The following is a 17,467-nucleotide window of genomic DNA, read 5'->3' on the forward strand; positions in this document are numbered from 1 at the left end:
CATTGTTTCCTCTCTTCTTTGCCGTGGAAGCTTCTAAAACCTCACACACAGGGATTGGTGTAGGGGGTTCCTTTTCCCTACACTGCTGGCGGGACTTGCACTTGAGGTGACACAGGACTCTCTGGGGCTGCGCTGGGTGCTCTGAAAGGAAATATTACCCAGGGGTAATATTTGGAAACTGTCACCAATGCTCCTGGGCCAGGCTTTGGGATCTCTTTCTTGAACACTCATTGTACTTTGCTGTTCTAGATGCTGGGCATAGTGGGTGAGGGTCAGTGTCCCCTCAATGATTAGAAACAGACTGTATTGACGGCTACCTGTACTCGTTTCCCCCACACACCCAAGCGTGGCTCTACAGGAGAGCTTTCTCTATGAACCTTACATTAATTTAGGTTCCTATTTAGCAAAGGTTGGTCTGGAACACTTCGTGCTGGTCCACAGCTGAGTGGCAAGTGGAAGGTAAGGAGGAAGGACTGGGTATGAATATCAGGATGGCAATGAAGTCGGCAGTGTGCTCATCACATGGAGAGCCACTGCCGTCCTAAGAGACCTCTCCTGTCCCAAAGGCTCAGGGCATTCAGTGTCTATGGTGTGAGGCCCTGCCCTAGCGCCACCCTAAGTATGGTATTCATGGCAGGCCCCAGGCAACTCCAGGCTGTGTTTAAGGGAAAGATTTGAAGCCTCACTCGGCTATCCTGGGCAGTGCCAAAGTCATCTGGTCCTCAGCCTCCCCTGGGTGGGATTCCTGCCATTTCCTGGCTGGGTGTAGCTGGGCTTCTGACACTGGTATGAAAAGTCACCTGTGAACCTCATGAAGTCCCTGGCACCTCCAAATGGATGTTTCTGAGGCTCTGGTCTCGGATGCCTGGATCTACCTTCAGAGCTGCCTCAGGTCATGACCAAGGGTTCTGTACTCTTACCCGGGTGATATATTCCCACTTCTTTTTTTTTTTTTTTTTTTTTTTTTTTTTTTTTTTTTTGAGACGGAGTCTCGCTCTGTCGCCCAGGCTGGAGTGCAGTGGCGCAATCTCAGCTCACTGCAAGCTCCACCTCCCGGGTTCACGCCATTCTCCTGCCTCAGCCTCTCCGAGTAGCTGGGACTGCAGGCACCCGCCACCATGCCTGGCTAATTTTTTTGTATTTTTAGTAGAGACAGGGTTTCACCATGGTCTCGATCTCCTGACCTCGTGATCCGCCTGCCTCGGCCTCCCAAAGTGCTAGGATTACAAGCATGAGATACATTCCCCACTTCTATTCAAGGAGGGATGTTAGGGACTGTAAGTCAGGTGCTGGGCTGTGCAAGTGACTCATTCCTTTATGCATTCATTTATTCAGCAAATGTTTGTCCTAGGCCTTATTCTAAGCCCTAGGTACAGCAGGGAACCATGTGAAGTCCCCACACCTCCCTGCACCTTAGAGATGTGGCTCAGTATTGCTGTACTAGATGAGATCTGTTATATTTAACTGTGCATGTGCTCATTTGTTTGCTCAACTATGTGATATTTCCTGAGCATCTACTATGGACTAGGAATAGAGCAGGGAGTAAAGCAGACAAAAATCCTCACTTTATTGTCAAAGTGTGACACCCCAAGAGGTGCTTCACCAACAAAGGAGTCCATGGTCACAACATTTGAGGAATATTTTGTACTGATCTTGCCAGTCCTACCCCGACCTGGAGACTCACAAGATTCATTAGCGTGTTAAGTCTCTGAGGCATCCTCATAGAGAAGCTTAATCAACTTTGTGAAAGTCAGTTGTCCCATACTTATGTGAACATGTTGTTTTGGTTTGCTTTTTTTGAATATTGCATTCTACATACATAGTTTTGGTAGACTAGTCTTTAATTCAGAGATATTGGATTAAAGACTTAGAATTTTAAAAGGAAAACCATATAATTAAATATTAAATGGAATTAAGTATTGATTAGATATGGGGTGATAACCTTCTGAGCATAAATCCTCTAATAGGAAGAAGAACACACAGGGAAAACATGACACAAATCTGATTATATACATTTTTAAAACTTAATGTAGAATAATAAAATATTAGACCATTAGACTAGAGAAAAATATGAACTAAATGTAATAACAAAGAAGTTCATTGCATGGTATTTTCAAAGTTCATTTAAAACAGATGTTCCTGGGCACCTCTCACAGTGTAGATGATCAGTTAATATTTGTTGATTAAAGAGTCAATGATTAACAGGCAAAGGCCATAAATAGGCAATTTACACTTAAGCAAATTTTAAAAGTTAACACTAAAAAGAAAAAGCAAGCATTTACAAAAGTATTCCTACTTGGTTTTTAAAGGAAGTAAATTAATTATGTTGCACATGGGCCAGGTGCGGTAGCTCACACCTGTAATCCCAGCACTTTAGGAAGCTGAGGCGGGCAGATCACTTGAGGTCAGGAGTTCAAGACCAGCCTGACCAACATGACAAAACCCTGTCTCTACTAAAAAAAAAATTAACTGGGCATGATGGCACACGCCTTTAATTCCAACTACTTGGGAGGCTGAGGCATGAGAATCACTTGAACCCAAGAGGCAGAGGTTGCAGTGAGCTGAGATCATGCCAGTGCACTCCAGCTTGGATTACAGAGTGAGACTCTGTCTCAAAAAGAAAATAATAAAAATTATGGTGCATCTACTGAATTAGTAAAGAAAAAAGTAAAACTGTAAGAAAAAAAATATGAACTTCATCCCAAGTATTGAGTAAAAAGTAAACTGGGAGAATCTTTTCCTGGGAAGCATTATGGCAACCCTGATTAAGATCCAGAAAAGGGCTCTGACCTGTTAGCCTAATAATTCTACTGCAGGGAATTTATCCTGAGGAAATAATCGAGCAGAAGAAATAAATCTCTGTGCAACTTGAATGTGTAAGTTGGTGAAGCAGAGTGGGTGGGCTGTTCCCCTTTATTTCTGTAAATGCATTCATTTTTACAACTTAAGAAAAAAAAAAGGCTTAAGTAAGTAAAAGAAGTTACTACATCTTTTACTGCTCCTCAGCCAGCTGTTATATAGGGAACATTTTCTCTGTGCCAGGTACTGGGCCAAGAATTTTATGTGCAGAACTTCATTAGCTCTTCACCTCCTTGTGGCAACTTTGCGGTCAGTACTGATGTTAAAGAAGCTCCTGATACTAGGGAGGCAGAAGCAAGTCTAGAGCCACGTTTTCCACTGTGAAGGGACTGAGTCCCACAGCCCAGGCTAGGAGTCAGGTGCCTGCTCTAAGAGGAACCTCGGTGCATGCTGAGGGCCTGGGCTCCACCAAAGACCAGGCTTTGCTCCCAGCACTTGGTACTGACTCAGTGGCATTTGACAGGTCCCTTCTGTGAACTGGGGCTAAGGATGCCTCTAGCGTAGGGTTTTCCAAGGTGTTTGGCTCTCAGGACAGCAAGATCTCTTTGCCATGTTCTAGATAGCACTTTCCTGATTTTGCACAGCATAGAGCGCCCAGAGGAAAACTTTTCAGGCATTCTCGATTAACTGGGGCTCAGAACACCTGACAGGACACCTTCGGGTTGGGAACTAGACAGCGGTCCCGATTCACACTGGTGGCACCATCTGTTTTTCTCCAGGTTTCTGATTCCCCAGCCTTCTTAAAGTCAACAGCCACCTCCCTTCAGACACCCAGGCCTCAGCTCTGGAGCTCCCCTTCCCTCCCACCACCTGCCAGCAGACTTTGGTTTTGCCTTAGTGAGTGCCCGAGTCTCAGCAAGGAGGGGGCATAGGCTCTCACTTTGTGCCCAGCTGCCCGCTTGCTCCACACCTGATGTCTATTGCGCATGTCCAGCTCAAGTGTCCACTCCAACTGCTGATTTTCCCCCAAAACAGGCTCCGCCCTTAGCCTTCCCCATTTCTGGAGACTGCAATTCCCCTTTTCTTGTTGGCTAGGCCCAAAGGCCCTAGAGTCATTCTTGACTCTTCTTTCTCTTGACCTCACATGAAATCCATTAGCAAATTTGAGGAACATCCAGAACCTGTCCATTCCTCACCACCTCCACACTAACCAACCTCCACCACTATCATCCAAGTTATTGCAGCCACCACTCTGAGGCCCCCTGCTTCTCCCTTCACCCCTCAACCTCCTCAACAAAACAGCTGGATTATCCTTTTATTTATTTGTTTGTTTTGAGACAGTGTCTTACTCTGTCACCTAGGCTAGAGTGATCTCGCTCACTGCAAACTTCACCTCCCAGATTCAAGTGATTCTTATGCCTCAGCCACCCGAGTAGCTGAGACTATAGGCACCTGCCACCACACCCAGCTAACTTTTGTATTTTTAGTAGAGATGGGGTTTTGCCATGTTGGTCAGGCTGTTTTCGAACTCCTGACCTCAAGTGATCCTCCCGCCACAGCCCACACCTGTGCTGGGACTACAGGTGTGAGCCACTGTGCCTGGCCTGGATGATCCTTTTAAAATTTATGTCTCACCACTGCTCAAAACTCCAGCAGCTCTCTAGCTCATTGCATGCAAACACCAAAAGCATGATGGATTCAAAGGGCTCTATGGGGTCTGGCCCCTACTCTGACCTCCTCTTCTACTTTCCCTTACACACTCTGACCCAGCCACATTCTCTCTTAGAGCCTTTGTGCTGTCTGTTTCCTCTGCCAAGAACACCCTTCCCTGGCATTCATATGGCTGAGCCTGTCCTTTATTCAAATTTGTCCACGTGTCCCCCAATCCCCACAGTGAGGTCTACTTTTAGTCCCGAGACCTGCACTCCCCAGCAATCTTGCTCCCCCTTACCCTACTAGACAGTTTTTCCACTGCACACATTTATTGCCTTCAACATATTGTGTAATTCACTCCTTTATTATATGTCTTGCTTATTTATGTTTTCCAACCTTGCTGGAATGCAAACTCTGTGAGGGCAGGGATCTTGGTTGCCTTTGAATGCTTGTATAACCCCGACAAAATAGCACTTAGCACATAGTAGGCCCTCAAAAAATATTTTTAGGATATATGCCCTCTGGCCTGGACCTCAGACTGCAGAACATGCAGCCATCTCGGGCTGGGGAAGGTCTGGCTGGCATCCAGCGTGGTTCAGAGGGAGACCTGGAGGAAGAGAAGTCTGACATTGTGTGTCCTGGCTGCCACTGCAGACCCCGAATATGAGAAGGGAGTTTTGATTTTGCTCCTATTTTGCCTTCTGAGGGGCATCATTGTCATGTACAACTCTTGAGAGAGCTGGGTCTGCACAGCAGCAGGTGGGCCTTGGATGCCTCCTCTCAGGGACAAGCTGAGGTTGGCAGCAGAGAGCAGTTACAGCAGCATCCCTTTTGGGGCATCAAGGCCCAGGCCACTGGCCTCACACACATCCTCTGTCCCCTCTTCACTGTGCCTTGCTCTGGGGTCCGGACACAGGAACCCAGGTGGCAGATGTGAGACAAGGGACAGGGTAGGGAACACTCCACCCACCATAACCTGGGCTGGAGGGTGCAGCCCCCATGCCAAGGCATGTGGGTGGCTCAGCATGGCTTTGATCCCCTGAGTCCAGTTATCCTGCAAGTGCCTATAACTGAGACTAAGAGATGCTGCCTGCCCGGCAGCAGAGGGGCTAGGGAAGCAGGGGACCCACCCTCAGATAAAGGGGCCAACTCGGCCGGGCGCGGTGGCTCACGCCTGTAATCCCAGCACTTTGGGAGGCCAAGGCGGGCGGATCACGAGGTCAGGAGATCGAGACCATCCTGGCTAACATGGTGAAACACCGTCTCTACTAAAAATACAAAAAAAAAAAAAAAAAAAAAAAAAATTAGCATGGCATGGTGGCGGGTGCCTGTAGTCCCAGCTACTTGGAAGGCTGAGTCAGGAGAATGGCATGAACCCAGGAGGCGGAGCTTGCAGTGAGCCAAGATTGTGCCACTGCACTCCAGCCTGGGCAACAAGCGAGACTCCATCTCAAAAAAAAAAAAAGAGGCCAACTCTTCCATTTGTAGGAGCCTAGAAGTGCCAGAAGATCAGATTTTCTCTTTTCCCACCCCCAACCCACAGCAGGCCCTGGCTGTGACTCTCTTGGGGACATATGGCAGCTGGATGAGGATTGTTTGCTCCGTCCTGGGGCCTTGCCGCTGCTGTGGCTGGGTTCTGACCAGGAGAGAAGGACGGTGAGCCCCAGGCTACTTCCCTTCCTGCTTTACGGGGTTGCTGCTGGGCTGCCTTCCCAGAAATTTAGAGCTCTTCCTGCCCACCTCATTCAGAGGAACGCGGGTATAGGTCCTGGCTGTGCCCAAAGCTGAAGGCTCACAGCTGGCCAGACACAGTGCCTGTAGTGGCGGAAGAAGAGGGAAGAAAAGAGGCGGGTTCCAAGAAGAAGGCTCCAGACCTGCTGCTGCTGGCAAAGAAATTCAGCTTCCCTGATACTCTGGAGCCTGCAGAGCTGTTGGGAAGATACAGCGTGTGCCCCCACCCCTCACCTCAGTGGAGGAGTCCTGGTGTCCAGAGGGAGCCATGTGCTGAGGGCTGGTGCCAGATCGCCAGCCGTCTGTGGCGGCATTTCCCTGTGTCTGGCCCAGCGTCCAGGATGAGGGCTTCGCGGGAGGAGCAGCTCAGCTCTGCTGAGTGTTCTTCTCTGTGGAGAAGGGGCTGAGGCTTGGCACTACCTGTCAAAGTTTGCATCTTCCTTCAGGTTTACATTTTAATTTATTGGTCCCTGCACGAAGGCTGCTGCTAGGGCCAGCCAGGGCCCCTTGAATGACACCATCCACCCTGGCTTGTGGGCAGTGGAGGATGTGTCCGTATGTATCTGCACACCTACACACACGGGCCAGGCCCACTCCTGGAAGGAGTACAGCAAGGCAGGGCGGCCATGCCCCAGGGCAGAGGGGCCAGAGGCCCAAGATTGCCCATCAATTTGTTCACCCCCTGAAGATCCGTGGACTCCCGTTCCCATGACTGCACCCTGAGGAGTCACTCTCAGAAGCCCCCATGAGGGCAGCCAGCCCATCTTGGCACCTGTGCCTTTTCCCTAAAGGGCCACACACTGAAAAGGACTTTGGCTCTGGCATCAACTAGTCTCCTTCTCAGAGCAATTGTGACATACCCTGGCAGTAGGTAGAAGGACTGCCTGCCACAAACATCTTCCTAGGGCCCTCCCTCATCCTGCTGGAGGCTTGTAGTGTCCCCTCTTATAAGAGGGCAGGGAGACTGCTCTGCTTAGAATCCCAGATATCTGCCTGTGTGTGCTCAGATGCCTTCCCCGCCCTTCTCTGGCTGGGCTCTGTAAATAAAAAAAAAAGAAAAAGAAAGAAAAAAAAAAGAAAAGGCGTATCCCTTGCAAGCTACATTTTCCAGCTCCCTTGAAACTGGCTTACTGTTAGTTTTGACTGCTGGACGTGCTGGCGTGGGGCTGGAGGGCAGGATCCAAGGGGAAGCCAGGGTGTCCCTCCCAGCTCCCTGCCTTGCAGCAGTGTTGTGGCCCCTGGGCTCTGGTGGCACCAGCTCTTCTCCTTGTCCCTCTGCTGTTGAGGGACAGTGGCCTGCTGCTGCTCCTCTCTGGGTTGCCTCATCATCCCTGTTTGGCTTTCAGCTCTTCCAGCACCATTGCAGTTCATTTCCTGTCTGGATGCTTCTGTTGAACTCCCTGGCTTGGCCCTGTCTTCCTGACTGGATCCTGATCCTCTTAGTTTTGCTGCCTTCTTTCTCAACTTTTTTCTGCAGAGAGAACAGTGGACAGCGGCCAGAGGTGGCTCTGGCCATTAGGAGCTGTGTGACGTTGGACAAGTGTGATAACTCCTCCAAGCTTTGGTTTCCTTTCCTGCAAAGTGGGGTTAATAGCAGCACACAGGAGGCCTGTTGTGTTGTCATCTCCCTGGGTTCTGGGGGTGAGTGGAAGAGTCTCAGACTTGAGTAGAAAGCAGCAGCAATTTCGCCAGCAGAACCAGGGAGTGCCACGCCTCTCCATAACCCTGTGGCAGGGGCCTGGCCAGTAAAGGGCCTCGGGACCTGGCTGCTGGGAGCCGTGTGTGAGGACAGACATTTCCCCAGACCCTGCCTGGCTCTGCCTTTCCCAGGCTCATAGGTAGGCCTTGGACCCAGCACTTAGGATTTTTGGAGTCTTATCTTTTGTCAGGGAGCAGGTATCTGGCCAGAGCTGAGATGAGGCTGAGGTGCTCAGTTCTGGGCAAAGCTGCTTCGTGCCACAGGCTGGCAGCAGCTGCTCTGCGGGGTGCTGGATCCTTCTCACCCATGACTCCTATGTACCTCCTCTCCTGTCATCCTCCAGCCCCCATTAGAGTCCTTGATTCTCCAAATGAGCAAAGATGACTTCAGGCAAAGTCTTAAAGAGCAGCCAGCCTTGGGGAGGCAGCAAGAGGGCTGGTGGTGTGGGCATGAAGCACAGGTGAGCACACCTGGCTCTTCACCTGGGGCTGGCCACAGGTGCAGCTGCTCTGTGCCCAGCAGCCAGAGGCCCAGCTGTGGTGACACCCAGCACTGTGCACTCACTGGCTGGCCTGGTGGGCATTCTCTCTGGACTCCACTCTTCTCCACTCATCCAGTGAGGATGCTAATATCATTCTCTTAGGGCTGTTGGTATGCTAGGGTGGATGAAGGCATATGGACCCTCGGTGAGTCAGTGTTGCTTTTGTTACTGTCATTAGTATTATTTCCAGCATTTGTACTAGTGCCACTAGTATTACTACTGTTATACGCACACAGACGGAGCTGTCTGGGAATGAAAAGAGATATCTGGAAATAGCCACATGACTGGAGGAATTTCCTCGTGGAGGTGGCACTGAACCCCATAAAACCCAGCGGCAGCCATGGCCTGAGTCTTAGACGGCAGAAGTCGCGGAGGAGCCTGGCCTCCTTTGGGGCTTTTTGCCTGGGCACATTGGCAAAAGGGGGCCCAGAGGAAGTACCAGCTTCTTTTTTACAGAGTCTACCTCAACACTGTTGCCCCTGCCCTGATGTCTGGGTTCACTGTGAGAGACGCTGGCCCTGGCCCTGTGCTCTGAGAGGCCATCCGTCAGCCGTGCTCTCCACCCTCCTGGAGCCCAGGGAGCCAGGCTGAGCCCTGGCCTGTTCCATCCCTCCATGGAAGGAGGAAAGAGAAAAGCAGAACACTGGGTGTTCCTCACAGGTTTGGTCTGGGCTCACATGTTGGGGCTGTGGGTCTGGTACCTCTGCAACCTGGTGTAGCTGAGCTTGCCTCGGCCACCAGTAGCCACCTCATCCCACTAGGTCACCCTGGACTCCACCACTCTCTCCCCTCATCCCCAAGCCCAGTCATAGCAGTGCCTTTAACCCAAAGCTGCTGTTGCATGGAAGTCAGATCTCCCTCCCCTACTGCCTCTTCCATGCCTCACTCTTACATGCTTTATCTTATCAGGTAGGTATTTGTGAACATGCCTTATCTCCCTTGTAAGACAGAAAGAGATCCTTGAAGGCAGGGATTGTGGTGGCAGGTTCATCCCCAAACCCCCAGCACAGGCCTGGATCTGAGGAGGACACAGCATCTATTGGATATACAAGCATTTGGGCACACAGCTCACAGGCACACAAGAAGTGAGGCATGGAGCTGGGTCTTTGCCACAGTCATTCTATGTAACAAGCCTCCCCAGTCTCGGTGGCATATGGCACCTATTTTCTTGCTCAGGAGTCTGTGGGTTGACTGGGTAGCTCTGCTTCAGGCTGTAGGTCTAAGGGCGAGGGAGGCCCCAAGGGATTGATTGGGTTGGCTCCAGGCTATAGCTTGGCTCCAGGTCTGTTCCATGTGCCCTCAATCAGGGACCCTGACTGAAGGGGTAGTGGCCACCTGCGACAAGTTCTTTTCACGGTAACCTGGCAGGAACATGAGTGACAGCCAACCGGCAGGCCCACTTAAAGCCTCTGCTCACATCCCATCCACAAGCTGCCATAGGTCAAAGCAAGCCTTGCCGCCAAGCTTCAAGTCCATGGGGCAGGGCTATACACCCCACCAACTCCAGCGGGAAGGACTGCAAAGTCACAGCATAGAGCGCAACTCTATTATAGGGAGGGAGTAAAGAACTGGGGGCGCTTTCCAGCCAAAACTCCCAGCACAAAGGTCATGCACAACAGTGTCCATTCGTGGTTCTGTTGTGCTCACAGACATGCAGACTGATCCCTGTCCTCTGCCAGAACATATGACCATGTGCTGGTGTCTTAACCTCTCTGTGCTTAAGTTTTCTCAGCAGGAAAATGAGGGTAATAACAATGCTTTTCTGAGAGGATTGGGTGAGATTTAATCCATGCAACAGCAGCTTTGGGTTAAAGGCACTGCTATGACTGGGCTTGGGGATGAGGGGAGAGAGTGGTGGAGTCCAGGGTGACCTAGTGGGATGAGGTGGCTACTGGTGGCCCAGGCAAGCTCAGCTACACCAGGCTGCAGAGGTACCAGACCCACAGCCCCAACACATTTAATACATGTCAAATGCTCAAACAATTCTTGGTATATATTGGCACCCAATTAAAGTAAGCTGCTACTGCTTTTATTATGACTAATGCTGCCACCACCACCACCATCGCCATGTCATTATTATGATGTAGTGAAGCATCCGACTATATTCCTCAAATGCCTTCCATCTCCAGTTACACTAACTTAGAAGTGTAGACACGTGCACACAGCAAGCATCTACATGCACCAGGGGCTACAAACTAGCAACCCACTTGCTCAGTCTGCCGCAGGCATGTTTTTTTTTTTTTTTTTTTTTTTTTGATGTGTCTGATATTTTAAGATGAGGTATTTCACATAAAAATCAAAATTTCTTGAGTCATCTTCACAGGTGGTAAATACAGTTAGGGAAGAGATTGTATCTCCCAGAGAGAACACATGGGTAAAAGATGAGAGGGCTCAGGTGGATGCAAGGAGAACCCAGGTGTTTAAGGGTTGGCTGGAATACTGGATGGCTAAGACGGCCAGCCACCGGGGCAGGGAGAGTAGGTGTCCCCAGGAGCAGGGACAGGGCAGGCTCAAGGACCGCAGGATGACTCCCAAAGTCCTGTGAATTGGACTTAGCAACAAGGAGGTCACTGTGGACTGTGCTGGGAGTAGTTTGGGAGTGGTGGAGGCACAGGCAGGATTATAGGAATAGGGGGTTCATAAAAAAGAGGAGAGAGAGAAGAGTGTAGCCAACCCTTCCAGGAAGCTTGGCTGAGAAGGAAGAAGAAAGAGTAGGCTGGGGGCTGGGGGTGAGGACTGGGATTAAAACAAGTTTTCTTAAGACAGGAGACTTTCAGCATATTTAAATACAGACAGGAAAGATTCAGTAGACAAATGAGAACACAAGAATGACACTGTGGAGGGGGAGGAGGGAAGTGAGAGAGAGCCAAGTTCAGGTGAATGTTCCACCTTGGAGAGGAAAAATGACACCTGTTCTCTGGACACTGTCTCTGGAGATGAGGTCATCCAGCTAGTTAGTGGCCAAGAGAGAGCTGGGTGCATTCACTCATGAACTCATTCAGCAGACACTCACTGGTACCATTCACCAGGTACCACCCTAGCAACAAATGAAACAGACAAAAATCACTGCTTACATTCTAGTCATAGAAGAAAGAGACAATAAACAAAATGAAAAAGGAAATTGTATAGTTCATTGGAGGGTGAGACATCCTATGAATAAAAATCAAGGGGGTGGAGAGCACTGAGGCATGGGCTGCAATATTAAATAGGACGGTCAGGGCAGGTGACGTTCCACCAAGGACTTGAAGACAGCCAGTGAGTGAGTGAGGCCTGCATGGAAACGTCTGGGGATAACACCTTCCAGGCAGAAGCAAGAGCAGCGCAAGGGGTCTGAGAAGGGCATGTGCCCAGAGTGCTGGAGGAGCATCATGGAAGTGCCATGGTGAGGGCAGGGCAAGCCTGGGGCCAGTGCTAGGAGACAAGGTCACAGGACACACTGGGGACTACGTTATGTTGGACTTTGCAGGCCTTAGTAAGGCCTTCAGCTTTCACTCTGAGTTAATAAGGGGCCATTGGGGGATTTTAAGCAGAGGAGTGGAATGATCTCACTCAGGTTTTAATGGAGTCACCCTGGCTGCTGTGTTGAGAATAGACTGGGGATGGGGCACAGCAAGGGGACAGAGACGGAGGCCAGGCAGAGGCGGTTTCTATGATCCAAGCAAAAGACAATGGTGTCCGGACCGGGAGTGGGAAGCAGAGAGGCGGTGAGAGGGGTCTGGATTCCTGATGTGTTTTGAAGGTAGACCCATCAGGATTTGCCGATGGCTTGAATGAAGAATGAAAGGACAAGAGCAATCAAAGATGCTGGCGAGGTGTTGGCTGGAGCAACAGGAAGCTGAAGTTGCCATTTACTGAGAGGGGGAAGGCTGTGGGCGAGACATGTTGGGTGCGGCAAGAAGATGAAGAACTCCGTTCAGACTTGTTAAGTCTGATGTGTCTGTTAGACACTCAGATGGAGATGCAAGTGAGCAGTGGTCTATATAAATCTAGAATCAGGAATGTCCAGGCTGGAGATAGGAATCTGGGGGTCATTTTTGCCTAGGGTTATTTAAAGCCATGACACCAGACGAGGGTATCAAGAGCACGAGTGTACACAGAGAAGAAAAGAGGTTCAGAGACTGAGTCCCGGGATCTTTCAGTGTTACAAGGTCAAGGGGAGAAGGTGGAGCCAGCAGAGGAAATGAAGGAGATAGCCAGTGAAGTAGGGGCTGGGGATTGGGCAGGCCTCGCCATCCTAGAAGCTGAGAGAGCTGTTTCTAGGACGGAGTGACCAGCTGGGTCAAAGGCTGCTGGTGTGTCAAATAGTCAAGTAAGATGAGAACTGAGATGTTACCACTGGATTTAGCAACATGTTGGACGTTGCCATCTTGACAGCAGCAGTTCAGAGGCTGGGTAGCTGGGAATGGCCCCTCTGAACGTTTCAGAACCCTCCCTGTTGGCTAAATGGGATGATCTGTGCATTCGCGCCCTACATGTGGGAGATGTGCCCTAAATGCCTGGGCATCTGGCGGGCTCGGGGGTGAGGGTTCCAGCAGTGGCACAAAGGACAAGAAGATCAGCTTTGGAGTATCTGAGTAGACCCCAGGCCTAGAGGGGCCCTGAGACCCTGGAGGGGTACTGCTAGGCCATTCATTCGCACCATCTCTCTAGACCCTGCTCTCCTCTCAGCAGATGAGCCCACCTCCCCCAAGAGGCCGAAGAGCATCTCTGAGCCACAGCACAGTGATGTGGAAGGGGATGCCGCCTCTCCCCTGCCCTCCGAGTGGACCTCAGTGAGGATCAGCCCTGGGGAGGATGCAGCTGGACAGGATGTGCTGGCTGTGTGTGTCCTGGTCACCAGCGAGGACAGCAGGTATTCTCGGGCTGCTGCCAGATGGGGACAGAAGCGGGGTTGGAGGAAGGGAATCGCATTTGGGATTGGGTCTCCTCTCTACTGGCTTGCAGTGTGGCCTCCCTGTACCTTCATTTCCTCATCTGTAAAATGGCAACAATCATAGCACCCATCTCAGAGGGAGTGGTAAGATATACAGAATTCATATGTATTAAGTGTATAGAACAGTGCCCACACATCATAAGCATGTAAGTGTTAGCAATTGTTATTTTCTCGGGAAGGGAAAGGGCCTGGCCCCGTGCTCTTCTCAGGAGGCAGTGTCATGCTGACTGTAGTGAGGTGTGCAGAATGGGTGTCACCTGTCCCTAGGGCCTGCCCACTGCAAGATGGTGATATACATGGGGCTGGGCAGGCTAGGATGCAGAGTGGGGAGCATGAGGAGCGAAGCCCTGGTGCCTTAGGTGACTGTTTCTCAGAGCGCTGTCCTCATCACCTGCATCAGAAGCACCTGGAGTGGTTATTAGACATGCAGACTCCAGGACTCCCCCAGATGCACTGAATTCACTCAAGAGGTAAGTCAACAGCAGGTATTGATTGCTTATTATTTACTAGACTCTGAGGAAATAGCAGTGGCCAACACAAGACAAGGTCCTTGCTTTCCCATGGCTTTCATCACATCGGGAGCCATCTAGGAAGCAAGTTAAGTAGCTAAACAAGAAAAGCATCACATATGCGCCAGGTCGAGAAATAAAATAGACACATATGCTAGGGAGTGGCTGGTCACCTGCCTTAGATTGGGTGGCCAGTAAAAGGCCTCTGTAGCAATTATTGATGCCCACAATAACGCTGAGTGACAAAGCAGCCCCAAAGCGAGTGACTTAAACCAACCACCATTCATTACACCATGATTGTGTAAAAAAGTAGACCAGAGTAAGCCAACCCTGACCAAGTCAGCCAGGTGCAGCTGGGCAGTTCTGGTCTTGGTGGGCTCACCTGTGTCTTTGGGCCAGTAGGGTTCTGCTCTGGAGCCTGAGTGTCAGCTGCGGTGAGAGAGGGCTATTGGGCCGTGGGTCTTTCATCCTCCAACCGGCAGCCCAGGCTTGTTCCCATGGCCTTAAGAGAAAGAGGGGAGGCACCCAAGATCTCCTGAGCCCCAGACTTGACAATGCACAGTGCTATTCCAGTTCCCTCTGATTGGCTGCAGCATGTCACAAGGCCTGAACAGATTCAACAAGTGGGGAATAGGCTGCTGTCTTCAGGGGAAGAGCTGCAAAGCCCCCATTCCAAAGGGGCATGGATCTAAGGGGAATGATTGCAACCATCTTTGCAGACAAATTCCCACAGCCTCCCGGAGGAGGTGACATTTAAGCTGAGAATTGGTTGGCAAGAAAGGACAGCCAAGGGAGAAGGGGAATGCAGGAAGTGACAACAGCTAGTGACAGGCCCCTGGGTGAGAATGAGCGTGTCTCAGAGGTAAGAGAAGGTCAGTGCGGCAGGTACACCCTGAGTGGGGAAAAGAATAAGAGATTACACCAGGAAGGAAGGCAGGAACAAGGCTTATAAGACAAGGTAAGGAGTTTAAATTGTGTTCTAGGTATCCAGTCATGCATCACTTAATAGCCGAGATATGTTCTAAGAAATGTGTTAACAGGTGATTCTGTCATTGTGTGAACATGATAGAGGGCATTTATGCAAACCTAGATAGGCAAGCTCACTCCACTCTTGGGCTATATGGTGTAACCTATTGCTCCCAGACTACAAACCTGCACACTGTGTTACTGTACTGAATACTATCAGCAATTGTAACACAATGGTAAGTATTTGTGAATCTAAATATATACAAACATAGAAAAGGTACAGTAAAAATACAGTATAAAATATAAAAAATGGCTCACCTATATAGGGCACTTACTATGAATGGAGCTCACAGGACTGGAAGTTGCTCTGGGTGAGTGGTGTGTGAGTGTGAAGGCCTAGGACATCACTGTACACTACTGTAGACTTTATCACACTGTGCCCTCAGGCTACTCTACATTTATTTGAAAAATATTTTTCTTTCTTCAATAATAAATTGGCTTTACTGTAACTTTGTTACTTTCTAAACTTCTTAACTCTATTGTAGTAACACAGCTTAAAACACACACACATTGAATAGCTAGAAAAATATTTTCTTTCTTTATCCCCTTATTCTATAAGCTTTTTTATTCTTTACTTCTTAACTGACTGGCAGCACTGTAGGTTTTAAACCAGCATCGCCACAAACACATGAGTGACACCTTTCCCTATGATGTTAACAAGGGCTGCGGCGTAAATAGGTGATAGGAATTTTTCCGCTCCATTATAATTTTATGGGACCACCATCAAATATGGGTTATATTGCTGACTAAAACATCGTTATGAAAGACATGACTGTAATTCAAAGAATTTTTCAGTAGAAGAGTGACGTCTCATTTACAGTTTTCACAGATCAGCAGGCCTCACTTGGGGGAATGGATGAGGCAGGGGTATGTGAGGATAAAGGCAGGAAGAGCAGGTGGGAGCCTGCAGCTCGGGGTCAGGATGGGAGCAGTGGAGATGGATTTGCTAATGGACTGAATGAGAGGAAAAGAGAATTTCAGAGTGACTCTCAGAATTTTTCTAGAGTGACTGAATGGCTGGTATGGTCATTTCTAAAGTTATCTTGAGGTGGGGAAGATTTCAGAGAAGGTGCACGTTAGTGGAGAAAGTCAAGAGTTCTGTTTTGGACACGTTGGGTTTGAGATGCCGGTGTCTGTGTGGATGTCAGGTAAGCGGTCGAATATGTAAGTGTTCTGGGAGGCAGGGCTGGAGATGGTGATTTTAGAGGCTATTAAAGCCCAGGGCTCTGATGGGTTGTTTCCAGAGTAAGAATATCTTCCTGTAGACAAAGAAGAGCTGGGCTCAGAAGGGAGCTCTGGGGCATTTGAACAGTAGGCAAGTGGAGAAGGAGCTAGCAAAACCCACCGGGGAGCAAAGGAACCAGGAGATGGCACGTGGTGGAAGCCAAGAGAAGAAAGTGTCTCAAGAGGGAGGGTTTGGTTCTCTGCGTCAGAGGCCGCTGGAGAGCCCAGTCGGATATGTATAGAGAAATGACCTTTGGACTTTCCAACAGGAGGCTCATTGTTAACTTGGACAAAGTGGCCTCAGTGGAGTGAAGGAGTAGGTGTGGGAAGAACATGAGAGGAAAGCAGGGACTGCAGTTGTAGACAACTGCAATCAAGTCTTGATCATGCAGACTCTGGAATGGGGCTTGGGAACACAGGCTTGAGCATCCCACAGGTGATTCATTCTGATGCCCAGAGAAGGGAAATGACCTTCCCTGGATCACACAGCCTTCAGAGTCTTCTAAGCCTCAACGTAGGCAGGCCTGTTTCCATAAAAACAGGCAGAAACCCAACTCAAACTAGCTTCAGTAACAAAGGCAAATGCATTGGCTCGTCTGACTGGGAAGTCCAAGGGTGGTCCTCATTCAGGCAAGGCTGGAGCCAGAGTCTCAAATAGCCACTCTCCCTTCCTGCCTCTCTCTCTGCTGCTTTTACAGCCATTGGCAGAGAAGCTGTCTCCACACATGGAACTCAGCTACTGAGGGTCTCAGACCATATCCATAAATTCATGTCCTCAGGTCAGGATGCCAAGGCAGGCCTCCAACTGCTACTCCCACATCACATACTTCCCTCTGGGAACAATTGGTGAACAGGACCGGGGCACCATGACCGGCCAGGCTTGGGCACTCTGACAGATAGGGGGCCTGCCATAGACACAGGTGGACGAGTGGCAGTGACCTTGTGGAAGGAACCCTGCTGGATTTCCATGTACAGAGAGTGTGTGGATATATATAGTTTCACTAACACATCACTGCTCGACCAGTTTTGTACTTTCCCATCCTCAAACTGCGTGTGCTTGGGCTGCCCCTCTGTCTAGGACACCCTGCCTCCACTTCTTTGCCACTTGAATTCCAGTTATTTAAGGCCCATGTTAAATACTACCCACCCCTCACCCCCACCCAGGTAGAATTTTCCATTCCCTCATCCATTCCATGGGGAAGACAGCAGTATTTAAATGCCTGAAGTTTCGGGACCAAGTCCCTAATGATGAGCTTATGTGACCAGAGAGACCTTAGGAGTCATGCTCCGGGACAGGTGCAGGCGAGCAGAGCAGGCTTTATTCAAACAGCTCCCCATGCATTGCTGGACCC

General features: G+C 49.8%; 1 protein-coding gene across 1 annotated transcript in view; it reads left to right on the forward strand.

Annotated features, from left to right (window-relative positions):
* The first annotated feature begins 7,071 nt into the window (after window positions 1–7,071).
* MICALCL (MICAL C-terminal like) overlaps window positions 7,072–17,467 on the forward strand; it is an 85,348-nt gene continuing 74,952 nt past the window's right edge. The window contains exons 1-2 of the mRNA XM_030794546.1: window positions 7,072–7,824; window positions 13,095–13,275. Coding sequence (XP_030650406.1) covers window positions 7,566–7,824; window positions 13,095–13,275 — 440 coding nt within the window. The 5' untranslated portion in view covers window positions 7,072–7,565. The remainder of the gene's footprint in view (window positions 7,825–13,094; window positions 13,276–17,467) is intronic.

This window comes from Nomascus leucogenys, chromosome 15 (genome assembly GCF_006542625.1).
Source record: "Nomascus leucogenys isolate Asia chromosome 15, Asia_NLE_v1, whole genome shotgun sequence".
NCBI lineage: Eukaryota > Metazoa > Chordata > Mammalia > Primates > Hylobatidae > Nomascus > Nomascus leucogenys.